The 22,318-nt window shown below is 46.8% G+C and overlaps 1 protein-coding gene across 1 annotated transcript in view; it reads left to right on the top strand.

The window, feature by feature from the left end:
- LOC145714925 (steryl-sulfatase-like) overlaps positions 1 to 22,318 on the top strand; it is a 152,210-nt gene that overhangs the window by 118,623 nt on the left and 11,269 nt on the right. The window contains exons 9-10 of the mRNA XM_081794454.1: positions 12,796 to 12,955; positions 20,239 to 20,360. Coding sequence (XP_081650580.1) covers positions 12,796 to 12,955; positions 20,239 to 20,360 — 282 coding nt within the window. The remainder of the gene's footprint in view (positions 1 to 12,795; positions 12,956 to 20,238; positions 20,361 to 22,318) is intronic.

Genomic DNA, 22,318 nt, shown 5'->3' with positions numbered 1-22,318 from the left:
CCTCCAGCTGCCACGGAACAGATGGCTTACAAACAACACGGCGTTATTCTCTCTCTCACTTTCAGAAGCCAGACATCTGAAATCAAGGGGTCATCAAGACTGTGCTCCTTCTGAAGCCTCTACTGGAAGATCCTTCCTTGCCTCTCCCGGCTTCTGGTGGTTGCTGGCAATCCTTGGCCTTCCTTAGCATGTGGACACATCACTCCAATCTCTGCCTCCTCTGTGTTCACAAGGCTTTTCTTCCTTTCCTAAAACCCTCTGCTATATCCCCATGCACTGAGAATACAATGTAAAGTCTGCACCTTGGCTGTGTGACCTAGAACTGCTTTATCTTCCTTCTGTCTTTCTGCATTTTAATCTCGTTTCCACCTTCAGGACTTTCCATTGGCAGCTCCTTCTGGTGCAGAGCTCATCTCCTGATGTTTGCGTGCATTTGCTCCCTCATTCGCGGGTTGCCTCTGCAAGATCTCTCTGGACCATTGAAACAAAAGTTCTCATCTGTGCCACCAGATCTCTAACACACCACCTCACTGTAATTTCTTGTGCATCCAGTATGTTCTGTGTTTATTCATTTATGTGCTCATGGTCTGACTGCCTTCTCATCATGTAAATCCCATGGAAGGAGACATCTGCGGTGTCTTATTCCTTCTGTCTCCTTGCCTACAGTAACCATGTGGCAGGTCCTCACTACATACTTGCTGAATGAATAGTGGGCAGGTCCCAGATTTCTCTTCCTTCTGCTCCTAGGACCATTCCTGAGGATCTTCCTCTTTTCCCCTAAAATACCCTCCTTCAGCTGGGGCCAGAATAACTTCCCTAAGATTTTCTTATAGCAGAGTTGAGAGTTTTCTGTCTCTTTCTCATAGCAGAAAATTCCCTGTGCTCTCGGAAGAGAACAGTTAGACCAGCTCTGTTTCATTTGCATTCCTCTCTGAAATCAAGGTCACCCTGAAGGAAGCTCTCCCCATACCTCCCTTTTACTCTGCCTAAAGGCAAGTAATAAATGTCAATGGAATGGATAAATTAACTCTACAGACGGTGTTTGCAGAAGCATGGGGGTGGGGTTATCCTATTTTCCTGGGTTGCTCAAGAATGTAGACTTTCCCCACGTGCAGAGAAATGCTTTCAGAATTTCTGCAGCTTCTGGCATTACTCCTTTTCCTTACATGCAAATTCCAAAAGCAACTAATTGGCTTGAGTCCGTACCACTCATAAGTTGCTCCCTACAGTCCCTGAATTCAGCTTGTCTTTCTCTCATGCCAGTAATGCATCTTTCAGAGAGCCATCGATAACTTTTGTTCAGAAACAGACAGCAAACGGGTCTGGTAGTTTCTTGGAAGGTGGTTATATAACGTTCAGGTTCTGTCTTCAGATTTGGACAGGTGTTTTCACCAGCTTCCCAGGAGTGGGAAAAGCTGTGGCGTCTCGCTGTATGGGTGTTTAGTGTGCCGGAAGGCATCCACAGCCTTTTCACCTTTGTGAGAAGACCATGTGCTATCTTCATTTATCAGTGCGCTCGTTCAGTCACATTGGAGCAGCAAGCATTTTGTTTATCGACTCTGTGCAGTGTGCCAGGTGTGGGGCTAGCTGCTAGGGCATAAAGGCCATGGATGCAGGGTTCCCGACCTCGTGTAGCTCATATTCTACTGAGGAGATGGAGATCTACGGAGATAATTCTCTACAGAGAATAATGAGGTGCTAAGGGAACTCTCTCACGGGAAGATGGTTACAGGTGCTCAGCACAGCCTGGACTTCCGAGAGGCTCCCCTGGGGAGATGACCTTTTGTGGGCTGATGTTTTCGCATGTTGGCAAGGAGAGGAGCAGTGAGGAATTCATTCTAGGCGGGAGTGAGATGTTTACGGCGAGCGCAAGAGCCGCTCGGCGTAGCTAGAGTTGAAAGAGAACACAAGGATTGTCGGGTGATGTAGTTGTTGAGGCCACACGTCCAAGTTAATATGTCCAGTAGAAATGCATTCAAATAATCATTGCCATTTGGGTAGTAAAATTGCATGTGAAGAATGCCACCCAAATCTAGTAGAAGGAGAGGGTAGAGTCATGGAAATAAGGATACGTGGAGGAATGACTGTGTATCTGTTGTGTCATCCTTAGAATTAGAATAATATGATTGAATATTATTAGAGGAATATCATGGGGAACTTTAGTGAGGATTACAAAGTCAGTGCATGCCAAGTGTTTGCAGGAGCACCCAGTACATGCAGGGTATTACCGTCCTCCACACGTGAGATCTGGGACGCCGTATATGTTATTTCACTCACATGTGTATCCGTGGAGCCTACAACGGTGCCTCACGTGTTTTCAGAAATAATTTCTGACCAAATATATAACTGAAAAAAAAAATACTCGAGCTTGGGTTGGAAGGATGCATAGTTTGAGGAGATATAGCTGGGAATGGAAGAGCATTGCTGCCTCGATAAATCCATCGGCATTGGCTGTTGATTGGATCCTGGGTTTGAGGGAAAGGAAGACGTGTCTTGTGTTTTTGGCTCACGTGGTTGTATAAACAGAGATTCCCTTTATGAAATAAGAGTCATGGCACGTAGAGAGGTGTATGAGATCATTTGGTGTAAGAAGAGAAGAGGGTCAAGGAACAAATCCTGAAGAACTCTTACCTAAATGGTGAGGTAGACAGTGATGATATGGTAAAGGCCATATTGCCAGAGTTATTTGGGAAGTCAGAAGAAGACGAGGAGAAGAGAAGATTCGAGGAAAGGCAGGGTAGTAGACGTAAATGGTGCTGAAGAGCCCAGTAAGATGAGGACATAAGGCCAATTATGTTCAGTAGCCACCAGACACTCACAAGTATACTTTCAGTGGAGACGCAAGAGGCCAAGTCTGGATGGATGGATGGATGGATGGATGGATGGATGGATGGATGAGAAATTTCTCGGGTTCTTTTGAAAAATTTGTCCATAAAGGCAGGCAAGCCATTGTAAGCAGGGCTTTGTCATGGGAAAGATTGGAGCATACTTGATGATCAGGGTCAACTTTAATGAGAGAGCTAACCCAAGGCATAACTGACGTCAAATTGCTGAGAAGATCAAGACTTGTGGAGAACACATCCATTTTCATTGAGGGCTAATGTCTTACCGTGGAGATGGGAGCTCGCATCAGATGTGAACTCACGGCACTCAGTGTTTGGGCAAGAATGTGAGGGAAATAGTGTATTACGTGGTCTGAGCCAGCAGTGAGGACCACATAGATAGGATAAGATTAGCAAGAACTCCAAACATCGTAGTGCCATTTGCAGTGATTGGGGCTGTCCACGTGAGCAAAGAATACTGCACTTTGGGCCCCGTGTTGCAAAAGCCGTATCGGGGGTAAGGCTTGTGGTTGAATCCTGGGTGCTTGATTTACTCACGTTGGAGCCAGAGCAGATGGAAGCGATGTGGTCTCATGTGGTCTGTGGAGAGGGCGGCTGCGGTTGTGTGGAGGAAAAGTGGCAAGAGAGCGGGAAGGATGTGGCAGGGGAGCATCAACTGAGGTCTGGACAGGCAGGGAGTTGAAGTACTTGGTGGTGATGAGCTCATTTTCCTGCATGAGATGGAAGGTGAGGCTCTCTTCTGAGGCTGGTCAGGCTCTGGAGGAGGGGACTTACGGAATGCAGTTGATGAGGGAAATGAAAAGTCCTAGCAACATTGACGGACAAAAAGGAGGTTGGAAATAGGAATTTCAAATCACTTCTATAGGATAGTCTTTTCCCCAGCCATACTCCTCAGGGATTAATCCATGATTTCATTCACTCAAGAAATATATTGGACCCTATAATTTGGAAAATATTATGATGTAGATTTCAGTTGATTAAACACTGAATTAGACAGAGTTTGTTTTCAAGCACTCATGGTCCTGCTGGGATGATAAGATATGCACAGATTTGATTGTCACACATCCCATAAACAAGGAAGTTGAAAACTGCTAAGGAAATGGACAGTAGGAAAATATCACCTGCAGTGGGGCTCGTGGGAGGCTAATTAAATGGGAGGGGCGTGTTGTCCAGGATTTTGAGGATGTGTAAAATGATTTGGGGGATGGGGAAAATCCTGGCAGAGCAGACATCCAGACACAGAACTTTCCAGAAGGCAAGAGGGGGCAAGCTGTTTCCTGGGGCACTTAGGTGAGGCTTAGCTCAACCAAAGTATGATGTTGCAGAAGCAGATCAGACCCGGAACATGGTTCACTTGGCATTCTCTGCCACAGTCCGTGGCTTAGTTTTTCACCTTGTAGGAGATATTAAGAAGGTGTCCAGTTGAGTGAACAAATGCATTGTTACTAGAAGCCTTGCTGACATTTTGCCTCAATACTGAAGGACTTACTATTGTGCAATTGCCTGCTTGCTGCACTCACCTGGACACAGAATCTAAATTCAGTTAACTCAGGGCAGGGCTCAGCTAGTTTTGGCATTAGGGCCGAATGGAGCCTGATGGCTGGCTTTGTAAATAAAGTTTTATCGAGACACAGCCACGCTTATTCTTCGAGGTCTCACAACATGGCAGCAGAAGTGAGTGTTGGGAAAGAAACCATGAACGTTAAGCTATCTCCTACATGACCCCTGAGAGAAGATGTTCCCCAACCCCTGCCTCCTACCTGGCCCCTGAGGGAAGATGTTCCCCAACCCCTGTCTCCTACCTGGCCCCTGAGGGAAGACATTCCCCAACCCCTGTCTCCTACCTGGCCCCTGAGGGAAGACGTTCTCCAACCCCTGTCTCCTACCTGGCCCCTGAGGGAAGACGTTCCCCAACCCCTGCCTCCTACCTGGCCCCTGAGGGAAGACGTTCCCCAACCCCTGTCTCCTACCTGGCCCCTGAGGGAAGACGTTCTCCAACCCCTGTCTCCTACCTGGCCCCTGACAGAAGACATTCCCCAATGCCTATCGCCTACCTGGCCCCTGAGAGAAGACGTTCCCCAACCCCTGTCTCCTACCTGGCCCCTGAGGAAGGCGTTCCCCAACCCCTGTCTCCTACCTGGCCCCTGAGAGAAGACATTCCCCAACCCCTACTCAGATGAGTCAGCAGTTTCACGTTGTGCTCGAGGAGTTACGTGTAACTCTTCAGACTGAGTCAGTTCATTTTAAGGGTGTTTTTACAATGTTTTTTGAGCACTGATATCAGGAGAGTGTTGCACTGATATAGCCTGACGGAACGCAGGTAATTCTGTCACGTCCATTCATTCTAAGGTGTTTATTAAGAAATCACTTAGGATGACCAGGAGTAATGACGAACTATTCAAGCTCACTGCAGAGATGAACACGTTCCTTCCCCACCATCGCTTGCAGGGTAGGCACCCCATTTCACAGCTGGGAAATCTTTGGTCAAGTGATGGCACCAGGTAGAGCTGTAATTTGTGGGCTTTGGTTCCTGGAATGAATAAGTGAAGAAAAGCTTAAAACATAGCATCTTGGGTGAGAAAGCATTGAATTTGTGCTTCTACCTGCATTATTGTGGTTTGTATGCATGCTGGGTATCCACGTTACACGGTCATGGAGGTGCCCAGGAGGAGAGAAGTGGCAATGAGATGATTTCACAAAACTCTGTGCTCAGATCAGGTATGAGAATGACTGGCATATGCTCTTGCCACTAAAAGTGATTTGACCTGCCGGGTGGCAGCATCAGAAAGGACAAAAATAGAAGCCTGGCCCGGAAGCAGCTGTTCCTGACAAGAGGCTTGGAGTAAATGGTGGCATTTTCTCTGCATTTGCCTGGAGAGATTGGGGAACTCAGCCATCCTTCCCCTGTGACTTCTCATCGTGGCAAAGTGCCATCTAGATGTTCAGTGTGCGACTTTGACAGTTACTTGACCAAGTTGTAAATGTACTCCCTTTTCTTTCTGCTCATGCATTTTCAGGGGAAAGAAAAAGCAATCCAGATTTCTTACCCTGTTTTTCTTGTCTTTGTCCTGCAAGACATCTCCAACTTTCCTGCCCCTGTTTGTCCTCCGTGACGCCACTCACACTCTGTGGTGGCAGGGTGGGTGTTCCTAGGTAGCAGGCATCCCCCTTGTGGTTTCTGTGGACTCCCACTCAGAGGCATCTGGTGGGACATCTGAGCTCTCCCTGCAGACCTGGAATTCCTGTTGGTTGAGATCCTTGTTCATATAACTGTGTTCCCTATGGGGTTCTGAGAATCAAGAAAACCTAGCGTTCCGTAGCCCAGATTCTGGAGCCCTACCTGGTGCCATCACTTGACCAAAGATTTCCCAGCTGTGAAATGGGGTACCTGCCCTGCAAGCGATGGTGGTGAAGGAACATGTTCATCTCTGCAATGAGCTTGAATAGTTCCTGGAACATGGTGCACTCCATCATTACTCCTGGTCACCCTAAGTAATTTCTTAATAAACACTTTCGGAATGAATGGAGCTCACCATTGTAGATGCCGTGAACTTCACCAGGGATGATCGTGGCAGTGACTGGGAGAGTCAGCTGTCCTGTTTCAGCCTGATGGACGCATTTTGCACATAGCCTCTTCCATGGACTGTGGCAAGGGGAATAAGAGTGAGAGCTACACCATCTGACGAGCAAGACTATTTGCTCACGAACACATGCCTGGAAATGTGTGATCATACTTAACCAAAGAGGTTTCTCCCTAAGCCGAGTGTGCACGGAGTGTTACGGATTTTTTTAATGTGCATTTTTTTTTTACCATTCTTGTAAAATGAAAGAAAAAACACTCTTTTTACAGCTTTAGAAAATTGCACGGGGTTCTGTTTATTGATCTATTTCCTTCTGAATATAAATTCAGAACTTTAAGATGAGGGTCTTTGGATGTTACACGTAGTGGGTTCATATTTTCCTGACAGAGCATCATGGTTCATCCCGAGTATGATAGTTTCTTATCAGAAAAGTAGCCTGGGATGCCACCATGCACGTGGTCCTGCCAGCCCTTACATCCAGGTGGTCAGTGAATGGCTGGGCCCCGGGAGCTGCAGACACACTGCCTCCCATAGTCCTGTACCTTTCTTTCTTTCTTTTTTTTTTTAAGTCCTGTACCTTTCTTGATGGTGCTCGGAGCACCGCACCTGAGCAGAGCTAAGCCCCTTCGCTGCACGCAGAATTGTTGCCTCCAGGGGACTGTTTCTGGCTTGGAGCTCTTCAGGGGAATCTTAGATCTCTGGCAGGGTGTGACTACTCTAGGTTTCCTCTGGGAGTTTTGTGGTGATTTCAGAGGAGCTGGACACCAAGCATGCTCTCATACCCTTTTCTTCCATCACCCGGAGGTTCGGGATCTCAGAGCAGAGTTCCCAGAGTAGATTCCTGATACTTGAATCATCATCTACACATACCTTGGATGAGCCTGTGGATTTCTATGGCACTGTCTGTATTGTGGGGGGGGGGGGGGGGGTGCCTGTATAAGTGGATAGGCATTTATGGAAATGGTAACGTTTATATAAATGGAAAGATTATTTGGTTTTCTTATGGTGAAACGGAGTCATATTTACAAAATAAATACAAGTATCTCCTTTGCTGATTTTTTCAGCTTTTTTTCAAGTACAGCTAATAAAAATTGTATATATTTAAGATGCACAACTTGACGTTGAGGTGTATGTATACACTGTGAAATGATATCCACAGCCAAGTTATTTAACATACCCATCATTTCATACGGTCACCATTTTTTTCTTTTTTGTGTGTGTGGTAAGAACACGTAAGATCTCTCTGTTTTCATGTACGCAGTGATGTGATACGGTCTGGTTAGCTGTAGCCCCCATGTTGCCCATTAGATCCTGGAACGTATTCAACTTTGTACCCTTTGACCAGTATCTCCCCATTTCCCCAGTCCCATGCCAATGCCAACTGTCATTCTGCTCTCTGTTTCCATGAGTTTGACTCATTTATCTTTCTGTGTCTCGCTTATTTCACTTGGCATGATGTTCTCCAGCTTCACCCATGTGGATTCATGGCAGCACCTCCTCCTTTTCTGTGCCTGGTGTTCCCTTGTGTGTGTGTGTGTGTGTGTGTGTGTGTGTGTGTAATTTCACATTTTCTCATTTATCCATTGATGGGCATTTAGGTTATTTCCATATCTCAGCTGTTGGGACCAAAGATTAGTGTTGGAGAGGTTGTGCAGAAAAGGGGACCCTCCTGCAGTGTTGGTGGGAATGCATATTGGTGCAGTCATGGTGGAAACCAGTATGGAGTTCCCTCAAGAAATTAAAAACAGAGCTCCCGTATGACCCAGCAATCCCACTGCTGGGTACACATCCAAAGGAAATGAAGTCAGAATTTTGAAGAGACATCTGTGCCCCGTGCTCATTCCAAGACATGGAAATCTAGCCAAGACGTGGGAACTTGGGCACTTCCCAGTCCTGCTCTCACGTGGATTTGCAGCCAGGTGTCCCTGTACCTTCACCTGGTGAGCTCCAGTCAGCTGTCCTTGAACACTGCCTTTTTCCTTAAAGAAGATGCACCTGTTCACTCACTTCTGGAAGGGTAAAACAGTGTGCCCGGGGTTGTGGTTCTTAATGCTATAGTTCAGATTTGTCTTTCCAAGTTTCTTTTTTTTTTTTTAATGTTTATTTATTTGTTTGAGACAGAGAGAGAGAGAAAGAGAGTGAGCAGGGGATGAGCAGAGGGAGAGAGGGAGAGAGACAATCCCAAGCAGGCTCCGTAACTTCGGGAACTACCTGCCCTCAGCCCCGTCAGGTGTTGCATCTACACAATGGAGAGTGATGGTAGCACCACTGTGGGGTAGGTGGAAGGATTCAGTGAGATGAAATGCATATTATAGACCATCAGAGTTTGCGTCTATACATGGGGAGTGATAGTCGCGCCCTCGTGAGGTGGTTGTAAGGAGGTAGTGACAAAATGCAGGTCATAGTCCATATGGCATGGTACGTGATCAGTAACATGTAGCCATTAGAAAGAGTATGTATAAAACCCTGTGAAGTAATTCGTATTGTTCTCTCTGCTTTGTTCTAGAGAATGCCAAGTACTTAGTTAACCGGGGAAACACACGTATATTTATAGCATCTCTATGTGTGTCTTTAGTACAGTTTTTACTTTAGAGTTAGTATAGATTGACAGAATTACAAAGATAGTGAGGATAGCTACTGTTTTCCCTGCACCCAGCTTCGTCCAGTGTTAACTTTCTGCATAACCGTTGTTATTTGCTGAGAAATTAACTTTGGTACATCACTGTTAACCATACATTTTGCACTAAAGCACTCTTCTGTTTCAGAATCCAATCTGCAATGCCATGTTACATCTTGAAGATAAAAAATTTTAAAGGATTCTTTTTTGTTTTTGTGGTATTTTGGCCTACCTTCTGATTTATTTGTTTTATGTTAACCAGTGGGGCAAGAAATATATACACTAGCCGTTAATTAAACAAGATCTTTATGTTAGGTAGCAAACTTATTTTGTTGTTCTTAAATTTACAGTGAAATTCTACGGGCTTGATCTGGTTGAAGGATAAACATGAAAATCCCATGAGTTTTATCTAGAAGGATGACCATGAAAATTTTGTGAGCTTGATCTAGGAGGATAGTCGTGTGCGTATCCTATCAGCTGGATCCCACAGAAGGAGAAACATGTAAAAATTATTTGATGTTCATCTAGAAAGATAGTCATGTGCATATTCTATAAGCTTAATCTTGCAGAAGGACAAACAGATGAAAATCCTATGAAGTTCATCCAGAAGGGTAGCAGGTGCATGTCCTTTGGGTTTGAACTTGAAGAAGAATAAGATTTAAGTCTATGATTTTCATTCAGTAGAATTGATTTAAAAAATTCCAGGAGCTTGATCTAGTACAACAAAAGGTGAAACTTCTATGAGACTCACCTGGTAAGAGAAATGTGCATATCCTGTGAGCTAAATCTCATACAAGGACAAAGAGATGAAAAATCTATGAGTTTGATCTGGTAGGATAAGCAAGGGAAAATATTATGAGGTTCATCTAATGGAAGGATAAACAAATGAAAATTGTCTGAGGTTCATCTAGTAGAAGGATTTCGCGTGTGATAAGCTGTGAGATTGATCGTGAAGAATAAACAGATGGGGGGCGCCTGGGTGGCGCAGTCGGTTAAGCGTCCGACTTCAGCCAGGTCACGATCTCGCGGTCCGTGAGTTCGAGCCCCGCGTCAGGCTCTGGGCTGATGGCTCGGAGCCTGGAGCCTGCTTCCGATTCTGTGTCTCCCTCTCTCTCTGCCCCTCCCCCGTTCATGCTCTGTCTCTCTCTGTCCCAAAAATAATAAAAAAAAAAAAAAAAAAAAAAAAAAGAATAAACAGATGGAAGTCTTTGGGCTTGATCTAGTTGATGGATAAGCAAGTTTAAATTCTGTGGGCTTGATCTAGTACAAGGCTAAACAGACGAGTCTATGAACTTGATCCAGTATATGGATAAACACGTTTAAAGTCTATGAGTTCAGATAAGCAGGTGAAAATCCTACTATCTTGATCTGGTAGAAGCGTAAACGGGTGCACATTCCGAGTTTGCTCCAGTAGAAGGATAAGCAGGTAAAATGCCGTGAGCCTGGTCTGCTATTCACATAAGCAAGTGACACTTCTCTGTGCTCAATCTCGTAGAAGAAGAGTCAGACTAACTCACACCTTGAGGGTCCTCCTGAAGCTCCCTGAGCTACTGACAGCTTGAATAAATTATGGCAAATTATTGGAACTTCCCTATTCTTTGATGTGGTGTCTGTGATGCAAGAATAGTAGTATTTGTCAGATAATTACCTTAAGATCATGTTGAGAAGATATAGTGCAATACTTTTAACTTTTCCTGGGGGCCATCATGGAAACTGCAAAGGATAATGTGAATTTTTATGTGAGTCTACCCTGATGTCTATGCGTATAAAACATTTAGTGCCCAGAGTTTAAAGATCTTGCTTGTAGAGGAGTTGAGTCCAGAGTCATCAGCTACAATTCATTCTGCAATGGACAGAATTCAAAAACCAGCACAGTCATTAAAAACCAGCATTAAGAAGTGAAGCTTTGCTTCAAGATCCCTTAAACCTCTGTCTCCTGTATTCCACTTTTAAACTTAAAAAAAATTTTTTTAATGTTTATTACTTTTGAGAAAGAGGCAGAGTGAGAGCAGGAGCAGGGGAAGGGTGGACAGAGAGGGAGACACAGAATCCGAAGCAGGTTCCAGGCTCCGAGCTGTCGGCACAGAGCCCGACACGGGGCTTAAACCCACGAACCGTGAGCTCATGACCTGAGCCAAAGTCAGACGCTCAACCGTCTGAGCCACCCAGGCGCCCCAATTTTTAAAGTGTAAGTGGCACTCACGTCCTTTGTCAACCATGCATCGTACTCATGCGTTCTATTCCCGCTGCATATCAGTTTATGTCTCAACTTGTTCATTTAATTTAACTCTTTACTTAATCTTACAAAGCTTGAAAGAGGTACTTTGAAGTAGCTGAGCGTTCATTCGCTCCCTTGTCTCCAGCCCAGCTTCCAGCGTGGTTATTCCTGTGGTGTTCAGCGGTGCCCAGCTCATTTTAAAGCCACGCTGAATTACTTCAGGGGAAAGCCATGCGTCTGGTTTTGCACCTGTCCCTGTGCTAGCTGCATGGCTTGGGGTCCGGCCCTCGCCTCTCTGGGCTCTCGCGCTGGCATGCCTGTGTCCCTCCAGGTGCGTTAGTTGCAGGCCTCGGAGGGCATCTTGTCTGCAGAGCCACTCTGGACGGAGCTCTCACCATTCCGTCGTCTCCCCACACCCCATTCACGCTCTACTTGCTTATGGTCAAGTCACTTCCTGTGGGCAAAGCTGGTTTCTTCACCGAAACAGTAAGAGCTACCCTGCTAGCAAAACTAATAGCAGTGGTGAAAATGGCGATTTGGGCGCTCTTCTTCTGTTCCAGACACTGGACGTGACACTTGGGGTGATTCCATGTAATTGGCAACCTAATGTCGTCCTGGGGGAACTGAGGCACAAATGTCTGAGCCGCACAGCTGGCGTTTTCCTTTCCTGCAGCTGCACTAACAAACACTGCAAATGCAGTGACTCGGAACAACACAGATTATCTTACAGGTGTGGCGTTCAGATGCCCAAGGTGGGTCCACCTGTGCAAAGCTCTGTGTTGGCAGCTGTGTTCCTTTGTGAAGGCTACCGGGGAGAATATGTTTGCATGCTTTTTCCAGCATCTGCAGGCAGCTGCATTCGTTGGCGTGGGCCCCCTCGTCCATTGTCAAGGCCACCCTCATACCACCTTCCAGCCTGTGTCTCTCAAAAGATGCGGATTGTTTCTAAGGGCACAAGAATGCCATCAACTAAACACACAAGGAGCCTAGAGATTACTTCCTGGGAAGTTGGAAATCTTAGAAATGTTCAGTGGCAGAAACACAGACCAGTGGACTCACCTTAAATGGGAGACCCGGCCCACAAGTCCTGTTCCCAGCCCTCCAGAACTATCCTGGTCTGAGAGATTTTGAGGATTTGGGCATGGACATTTTGGGGGGCTGTTACTTTTCCTGCTAACCTGGTGAGAACTAGAAATGGAATGTCAGCTTCGTGAGTCCATGGTCATTGACCTGAGTCCTCTCTCGCTGGGAGAGTAGAGTCGCCCTAGTTCATGGCCACCGGGCAGTGCCAGCCGTGTGCCATGCATAATAGTGACCATGTCGTATGTGGTTTTTTTCATCCCATTGTCTGCTCTGTTGCTCACGAAATTCTCACTGAATCCATGCAAGTAGAGCACTTTGTTCATCCAAATCACCTGCCCCATGTTGAACATTGAAGAGTGCGTTGAAATGAGCCTTAAACCAAGCTTTGAAAAGACATATTCCTGTTCTTTCTCTCTCTCTCTCTCTCTCTTTTATTTTATTTTGACGTTTTAGGGGGAAAAGCAAACAACTGGGAAGGGGGTATCCGGGTTCCTGGCATTCTTCGGTGGCCGGGAGTGATACAGGCCGGACTAGAGATTGACGAGCCAACAAGCAACATGGACGTGTTTCCGACGGTGGCCACACTGGCGGGGGCTCCGTTGCCTGAGGACAGGTACTGTGACTCAGACGCACGCGCTGTCGTCTCCCTCGCATCCACCAGGCGAACGCGTTCGGTTTGCCTGCATGACGGCATGCTGTCTGTCGCCACTGCACTTGTTACCCACGTCCCGTTATGGGACTCACTGGCGGGGCCGCTGGTGTAAAAACGCCATCAACCCCATTATCCCAGTGGGTAATAAACTCCGGGGTATGGTGCAGTGGCACGGTCCTTGGCTTTCACGAACCGAAGGCTTTGAGCATGCCACTGACCCTGTCTCTCCCGCCGCACCGTCCACGGGCTCTGGGGGTAGCTGGGCAGACGCCTCTTTTACCCCCTCTGCCCCCCGTGTTTTTGCTCCCCTACCTTCCTTTTGGTCCCACTCAGCTGCTCTCTGCTGCAGCAGCAAGAAAGGCAGCTGGTTCCGCCGTTAACGGCCCTCCCTCCCAGCATGCCTTCAGTTAGCACGTTCTAAATGAAACGTCTTTCTCTTAAATTTAAATACAACTTCCTATGACATTGCCAATGGTTTCTTCTTAAGCGTTATTACCAATCTGAAGAGTTTTAAGGGAAGCATGCTGATTAATTGTTTTCATTAGTTTGGTGGCAGACCAGGCTCATGTCATGCAGGCGGGCTGCAAATTTTGTTTAAATCCCGCGGCCAGCAGAACCAAGAGGAAATGGGAAACCAGAGAGGGAAGCACAGCTTGGCCCGAGCTGAGTCCCGGGATAGGTTTGCTGATCTCCCATTGCTTTTAAGATTGTGTCACTGTTCACTCTTTCCTTACTATTCTCAACTTTTTTCTTGAGGCGTATCTTCTCCCCCAAACACGCGTGTGTGCATGCACACGCACCACAGGCAGCTTCAGAGAGCTCAGCCCTTCTCAAACTTTGTGTTCTCAACCCCCATGTCCACTCTTGAGTGACTGAGGAACCCAAAGACGTTTTGTGTATGTGCGTTATGCCTATCAACCTTTATCCTATGAGCAATTAAACCTGAAAAAACATTCAGCTCACGAGAGCGCCCAAGCCACATTCAGTCCGTGGACAGCAGGGATGATGACATCTCCTGCCATGAGTCCACTGGCAAAGTCCACTGTGTGCTCCTGGAGGGGCTGTATGTAGCACAAAAGGCACAGAACGTTGGGTGTTCACGCGAAAATAGTTTTGACCTCGTAGACTTCTTGAAAGGATCCCCCAGGGGTGTCTGGGCCACACTCTTTTTTTTTTTTTTTTTTTTAATTTTTTTTTTTTTTTAACGTTTATTTATTTTGAGACAGAGAGAGACAGAGCATGAACGGGGGAGGGTCAGAGAGAGGGAGACACAGAATCTGAAACAGGCTCCAGGCTCTGAGCTGTCAGCACAGAGCCCGATGCGGGGCTTGAACTCACGGACCGCGAGATCATGACCTGAGCCGAAGTCGGCCGCTCAACCGACTGAGCCACCCAGGCGCCCCATGGACCACACTCTTGAGAGCATGTGGTGCTGTGGATGACAGCAGGTTGGGTTCAAATCTCGGCTTCACTGCTGGGCAAGTGTTTACCTTAGTGGGCCTTGATTCCTCACCTGGAACATGGGTTCAATAACAGCACTGACCTTGCAGGCTCAATGGAAGGACTAAAGTCACAAGAGCATGTCAATGTTGGCCGTGTTCATTTAATGTGCATCTGGGACCATAGAATCATAAGATTTGAGGGCTAAAGGCGACTTTTAACATCTACTTTGTTCAAATACTTTTTCTGCCTCAATGACAGAAAACACGGCAGCAGGAAGTCATAAAAAGTCTTTCCTTATGTGAAGCCAAAAATCTCACTTTCTGTCTCATCTACTCACTGGCCCTTTGTTCTGACCCTTGACGTAAAACTTAATCTTTCCTTAACTAGCTCACACAGAGTGTTCAGGTGATTTCATTAATTACATTTTTCTCTCATGGCTCATACTATTAAAATCAGCACTGCTTTTGCTTTCCCTGTGTCTTTAAATGGGTTCGCATGTAGTTGTGGAAACACAAGGGAAGGAAAGGATCAGAGGCTGAGGAAAATCCGTTAAGGGAAATCTTGCTGCTGGCCCTTCCCTCCCACGCCAATCTGAGGCTCACGGAGGTCAGTCTGTTTTCCTTGCTCGTGCGCGTTGAAGAAGGAGGCAGCCTCCCTCTTCAGCAGGCCCACAATATTTGATGTGTGAGCCATCTCACCTATAAGAACTCTTCCACAAGACTGAAGATGCTTTTCATGGATCTCACGGATACTTTTTGGCCCAAGTCAATGTGACAATACTGTCTCTGGGTTCAGGTTTAAGGCCTGTTAAAATGCCACCGTAATCCTAGAGACTACTCAGATAAGAAAACTGAAATCCTTCCTGGAAATACAGTTATCACACAATATCTTATTTAAATCACAGTGCAAACCAGGTCCAGAAAACATCCTTATACATCTCTGCCCTGGAAACTTGGAACATCTAATGGTATGATTCTCTCCCCGCGGGGGTGACTCTTTCCCCACCAGGGGCCATTTATCATTGCCTGGAGATATTTTTGATTGTCTTGACCCAGAATTACAGGCATCTAATGGCATCCAGAGGCCAGGGATGCTGCTAAGCATCCTGCGAGATACAAGACGTCTTCCCACAAGGAGGAATAATTCAACCAATTATGTTGGTAGTGCTGAGGTTGACGAAGCCTGTCTGGAGGCTCAATTATTACTCTTTTATGGAAAATATTGTTACAATAGATTAACCTCAGCAAAACGGTTCAATGAAAGCATGTGGACCACATTCCCATATGGATATCCATCTATAAATGATACACAAATACCTACTCTTGAGAAAACAGCCTTAACTCTCTCCCAGAAAGATTGGTGGAAATCAGCCTCCCCGATTTCTTGCTTGAGCAGTATTAAATTTACATTCCTCAGGAGAATAAACTCACTTCAAGGGTTGAACCCGAGCTGTCTGATGGGAGCTTAACGAGGTGCCCTCACATCTTTCTGGTGTTTTGTTGCAACAGGAGGATTTCTGTTCAAAAGACCCCTAGCCTTCAGGTACAACCTTGTCGTTCTCAAGAAGCGTTTTGCGTCTGGTAGCTGGCTTTCCTGCCCAATCAGAGCTCAATAGGACATGAGAACCCTTCAGCGCAGGATTTCTACTTAGGTCAAAAGAGCAGTGGTCAGAGATACACATAAGATGTTTTTGCTTTGCAAAGTCTCAGCACTACGGTGAGAATCACTCTCTAATTTGACCCCGTAGTGTGTCTGTATGAGATTCCTGTCCACAGTGAATTTGCCTTCACACATACTTCAGTGATTCATTTGCATTCCGCCACACAGGTTTATCAAAAGAACTTTTGGTGGCCATTACCCCAGGCGTATTCTGAAAAATCATTCCCCCCTGTGTCTCCAAATGAGCTGATTCTGGAAATAAATGGAGGGCAACCTTTGTGTGTGTGTGTGTGTGTGAGAGAGAGAGAGAGAGAGATAAAGCATAGGCAACAGGGACTTACATAAGAAGAGTATAATAATAAAATGCATTAATTCATGAAAATGAAAGCCTTCCCATCAGGACATCTTTGCAAGCAGATAGACTATCACCATAGTAAGCCTGTGACCAAGCTCCTTGTTCACAGATATTGCTGATAAAGAATTGCAATATGCCATAATTGGTGAAGCCTTTGGTAATCATCTAAATTCAGGCCATAGCCCATTCAGCTGGGAGGAAAGAAAAGGGGGTGTTGACATCTTTGAGAATCAAGTTTTGCGGGTGAAATATTTAGATCTCCTATCTCTAAATAAAATAAATTTAGATCTTCTAAATAAAATTTAGATCTCCTAAATAATATAAAATAAAATTTGAGTCTGTTCACGTTAGGAAAAGAAATCAGTATTTGAATGAGCAGTATCATTTTTGTCTCATGAAGACCAGGGAAGTGACTTCATTCTCCCATTAAATGTTGCTGCCCAATGGCCAGGCAACTGTGGACGACTATTTCAGTAGAGTCCTACACATAAAACTAGTTCCCCTGCGTTTTGCAGAAAAAGGGGTGAAACTCTTCCTGTACGTACAAATACTCATGATTGGTCTTGCTTTATATTTAAATTAGGCAGTGTGTTCAATGTTTATGAATGGAGGAATTTTTTATATCATGAAAATAACTTCCTGGTTTACTTGGAATTTCCTGTAGTTTATTAAAGGTACACACACTTTCGCCAAAAAATGTCTCCCTTTACTGTTACTTTCTAGTGAAGAAATCACTTTGTTGTGAATGTCACACAGGTATCTCACCAACATGGCACCCCAGATTAGCCTCTTTGTCAGTCCCCAAAACCTTGTCTGGTCTGTACTCCCCCTTCTGCAAAGCTTTCCCCTTTCCTGTGATCCCTAAATCCTTCTGAGAGCTGGCCAGGCAGAGTTCAGGACATCCAGGCAGAGTTGAGCAGAGTCAAAGACATCCAGGAAAACTATGTGCTGGTTCACAACTAAGAGAAAGGCCAGCACATCCAGGCGGGGAAGGAAGTCACCGCAGCCCAAGGAAAGTTCCAGAAACATGCTCTTTGCAGTGATGTGACAGTTGTCCCGTGGTATTTAATTTGATGTGACATTCTGAAATCAGCTGCCTGGAAATGAGTGCTTAAAATCATGACGGTCATTGCGGGTCAGGAGCCCATGGAGAGTTTCTACCTCACTTTCCAAATTAAAAACAATTTCAAATGAACACATCTTTCAGAGAATCAAGAGGAGGCTACAAAAGAACTCATCCAATTTCATAGCAGGGACTATCTGTGCACACTTGCTATGAAAACTTGAATTCGCTGGCAGAAAAGTCCCAATTAAGAGTCTTCTCAATAGAAAACAGCAATGCTTCGTGTCGCTCTGAGAGTGCCTCGTCCCTGGTCCCACAGATCGCGACGTTATGGAAGCATTTCCGCCCAGGCCGCATCAGGGGAAATGTGCTGTCTCTGGGTTATGGCCACGGTTATCGGTGACTCACACATGCTGTTTAAAACAATTCCAAGTGTTTTGATAGCTTCGACACCATTTAAAAGTTGAGCGCAGTGGGGTCACTTCCAATTTTTCATGGCAGAAATGAGCCTCTCTTTGACAGACCGTATTTCTGTAGCACTCTTAAAAAAACGGTGGCTTTTCACAGTGGCATGATTTATTGCCTGCTTCTAGGGATGAGTACAGTAGGTATAGGATGTTAAAAAAAATAATAAGGGACGCCTGTGTGGCTCAGTCGGTTGAGCATCCGACTTTGGCTCAGGTCATGATCTCGCGGTCTGTGAGTTCAAGCCCCGCATGGGGCTCTGTGCTGACAGCTGGGAGCCTGGAGCCTGCTTCGGATTCTATGTCTCCCTCTCTCTCTACCCCTCCCCCACTCATGCTCTGTCTCTCTCTGTCTCAGAAATAAACATTAGAAAAAAATTTTAATTTAATAATAATGATAAGATCTATCTCTACATCCAAAGAATAAGGGAATAGAGTTGGATGCTGTGCCCTGGGAATGGACTTTTGGTCTCCGTTCCGAGGGTTCTGGGAAAGGCCTGCTCTGCACTTGAGGTGGAGGTCTGGGGACAGGGTGGTGTCCCTCTGTGTCCCCACCCCCTGGTCATTTTCCACCACCAGGAGCTTCTGTTCAGGTGCTGACAGCTACACACCGTGTCTCATCCCTTCCTTTCTTAACACGCTGTTCAGGATTGCATATTAGTAAGGACTGAGCCTTTCTCCAAAGGGATTTGGACACACCCAAACGAATCACTGCCATTTCAGGATAGAAATACTATCTCAGAGAGCGTGCTGCTTCTGGATAGAAGTGTCTCTCTACCTTGCTTCTCTCTCCTCCTCCCATGGTGAACAGGAATGCAGGCTTGGGGGCCAAGTCTGCCTTTTGTTCTTATTTTTAATTCACAATAATAGAATATTTTCAGTCCATGGGCTTGCACGGAGCGCATGATTAATAACGAGGGCTGAGGCCAGAGAAGTGCTAAGCAACGAGACTATCATTACATTAGGGGTTTTTAGTGACACCAAAATAAGCCACACACAAAGCTCAGGGGATGCAGAGAGTCTCTCAAGAACGCTAACCCAAATTATAGAACCAAGGTCGACTTCCAGCTTCCGAATTCCTCCTGATAAGGGATGACAGGGATGGAGTGTTTTTCATCAGAGAAAGATAATCCTCAGCTGAGACCATCTAGCACTCGCAAAGTAGCTCTCTGCCCCTTGTTTTTTGTTTTCTTGTGTTTTTTTTAATTTTTTTAACATTTATTCACCTTTGAAAGGCAGAGAGAGACAGAGCACAAATGAGGGAGGGGCAGAGAGAGAGGGAGACACAGAAACCAAAGCAGGCTCCAGGCTCCGAGCCATTAGCACAGAGCCCGACATGGGGCTTGAACTCACGGACCACGAGATCATGACCTGAGCCGAAGTCGGCCACTTAACCGACTGAGCCACCCAGGCGCCCCTCTGCCCCTTGTTTTGATGGCATGGCCCTAATGATACCAATGACTTGAGCTGTTCTAGTGGCTGTTAATGTATGTTTAACTCAAAACAAAACGTTAGGCTTTTTCCCCCCTTATTTTAAATGCCAAATAATCTTATTTTGCTCCTAACCAATTGTATATCACCAATTGTTTGCAGTCTGGAAAGTTCCCCTTGGTCTGGTTAGATAGTCAGTCGTACAAGAGATGTTTGTATCCGGGAACAATGCATCCAAAGGGTATCTAGTATCATCAGCATTATTATTCTTTTAGAGATTAATTCCTTCTGATTTAGAAATGTGCTTCCATTGACCTCTGTCCAAGCCAAGCTGCTCCCATACCTTTTCGTAACACAAATAGTTAGATACCCTTCTTTTCACGAGAGCTGTACTTCGGGAATAAAGCTTCCCGTGTGACAAGGCAATAGGCAGAAGTTGGGTTTAGGACGAGTAGCAGGGGGAGTGGTTGAGAGCATGGCTACCCAATCAGCTGGGTTTCCATGCAGTGGCCGGTCGTAGCTACCTGACCTTGGACTTGCACCTTCTGGCTCAACTCGTCACCATGAGATGATAATGGTCCCAACTCCTGGAGCAACTTGGAGGAGTGACTGAGTTCATACAAGAGCAGAATTGACCCCGCTACGTTGCATATGGTGCCTGACAGGGGTCAGCGAATGTTCTTTGTGTTGGCTGCTCACTGTGTTGGCTGACCAGGTGACTCTATGGTGCTCTCATTTGCTGGAAGGGCAGCTCAAAAGTTGGGGCGGTTTAGGCCAAGGACGATGTGGCCACTCGCCACCTGATGCCTGACTGGCTTTGTCCCCACAGAATCATTGATGGACGTGACCTGATGCCCCTGCTTCAAGGGAAAACCCAACGCTCCGATCACGAGTTTCTCTTCCATTACTGCAACTTCTACTTAAATGCCGTGCGCTGGCATCCTCGGAACAGTGAGTAACACACGCCTTCCCACGCCTCTGCTTGGCTTGCGATCAGGGCCGTGCAAGTCGAAAGGGCAAGAGGGCTTAGCTCCGCAAAGGCCAGGGAATGCCTCACCACGGTGACTGTGCTTTGTTTCCAGCCTCTGCTCCTCCTGTTTTCTCTTGTTCCCTGGGGTCCCGTCGTTGTGCAGGCACGAGGGTGTGATCCAGACAGTCAGTCGTGAGCAGCTCTCAGAGGCAGAGGAAGCCCCAGCTGGCAGCCCTCCATGTCCCGTGAGCTGCCCACCTTCCCGCTCCTTGTGGCTCTGAGTCTCAGCCACCGCAGCCCCCCCTGCTGTGGGTGGCATGTGACTCCTGCTTGCAGCTTCCTCTGCCCGGGAGGACTCGCCTTCTCTGGCCTTCTCAGTGCCCCCCCAAAGCCCCGCTGAAACACCCCCCGCCCCATGCCTGCCGTCCAGCACTTGGTAGCTTCACGCTGTCATGCAGAATGGCGTTGAGATGGTCACGCGACAGTCTCTCCAAAGCCTCGGAGGTGGCGGATCATGAGCTGGATTTAGGTCTTTAAAAGCGCAGTCCAAATGCTTCAATGTCATTGTGTACGTGCCAAACTGGGTGTCGTTTAAAGCGTGCCCTGTACCCGAAATGGGATAGAGTTCGGGTTTTCCAATGGCGGTTTTTGAGCTGTGTTTATAGCAGGCGTGCAAGAGCAGAGCGGTGGTCCTCCGTGCAGGGACGGGCTTCAGGTGTTTCTCCATGTGTTTAATCTTTGAATCACAGTGATGTTCGCAGCCCTAAGGTGCGCGGAGCCTGGAAAGCTGGCGGCTGTGCTGGGATTGTACATGCAGCGGGTGGGTGTTGAGGGCAGGCTACCCGTTTCATCCTCAGAGACAAAGGAAAACTCCCATTTCTCTGTTGTCCCTTGGGTCCTGTCCCTGGAGGCTACACTCTGCGGGGACCTCCCAGCTGATGGCTCATTCCTGAGCTCGGGCGATTTCCATACCTGTTATCACCACCAGGCACTCTGCACCTGCTCACCCAGCCCGTTTACCAAATGCTTATTCAAAGAACAGCCTCTTCCTGATTTTCGAAAATTGCAAGCCTTCCCTTAGCCATAGAGACAACACCAGGTTTACCCTTCACAGTGTCTACTGGAAGGCCGGGCCACGTCCTTGCAACGTTTTCTGGAAGATAAGTAAGAGAGAAACACGAGTTTAGGATTCTCGACCTGGGAGGGTTCTGTTTGCCTGTCCCGTCGCTGTGTCCCTGATTCCAAATCTCGGCATGGACACGCGGGCTCTTTTAGATTAAGGGACACGTGGAGGTCTGAGACCTCCAGTGAATGAGAGGTCTACTCCTTCCCACCTCTTGGTATACGGAGCTTGCAAGAAACATAGAGAATGAGGTTTCTGTAAGGAAGCGCCTATCCTGTCCCGAACCTTGGAGAAGTGCATATACATAGCCCCAGCCCCCGACCCCCACCGCCACCCCCACCCCCAGCCCCGGGCAGAGACCGGAAGGAACAGATTGGATCAGGGGCTGGAGAAACACTCTGTGGAGGAGGAAAGACACAAGGGACAGAGAGAGACAGAAAATAGCAGGAAGTGAGAAAAACAAGACCCAGATTCTGATAGGCGGCTGGCCCTGGGATGAAATTTGCTGCCCAGACACACGCGGGTGACATTTCCTCCTCTGCACTTCCTGAAAGGCTGAACCGATAACAGAAAAGTGGGGATCGCGGCGCTCCAGTGCCTGAAGCATCCGTCCAGCCCAGGGGTGTCCACGCCATAGATTTTATGAGTCCTCTCTCCCTTGCCTCTCAGGCGATACCTGAAACTCAGTAACGACGGTTGTTGTCAGGCACTGTCACACTCGGCTTTGTGGGGCTCTACTCAGTAGTTCATGTGTTTATCCTGCCGGTATGTTTCAGCACCTACTGTGTGGCATCCAGTGTGCTAGAATGGTATCTG

The sequence above is a fragment of the Panthera onca genome, chromosome Y, assembly GCF_046562875.1.
Source record: "Panthera onca isolate mPanOnc1 chromosome Y, mPanOnc1 haplotype 2, whole genome shotgun sequence".
Classification (NCBI taxonomy): Eukaryota; Metazoa; Chordata; class Mammalia; order Carnivora; family Felidae; genus Panthera; species Panthera onca.
This window is presented reverse-complemented; position numbering and strand designations above follow the sequence as displayed.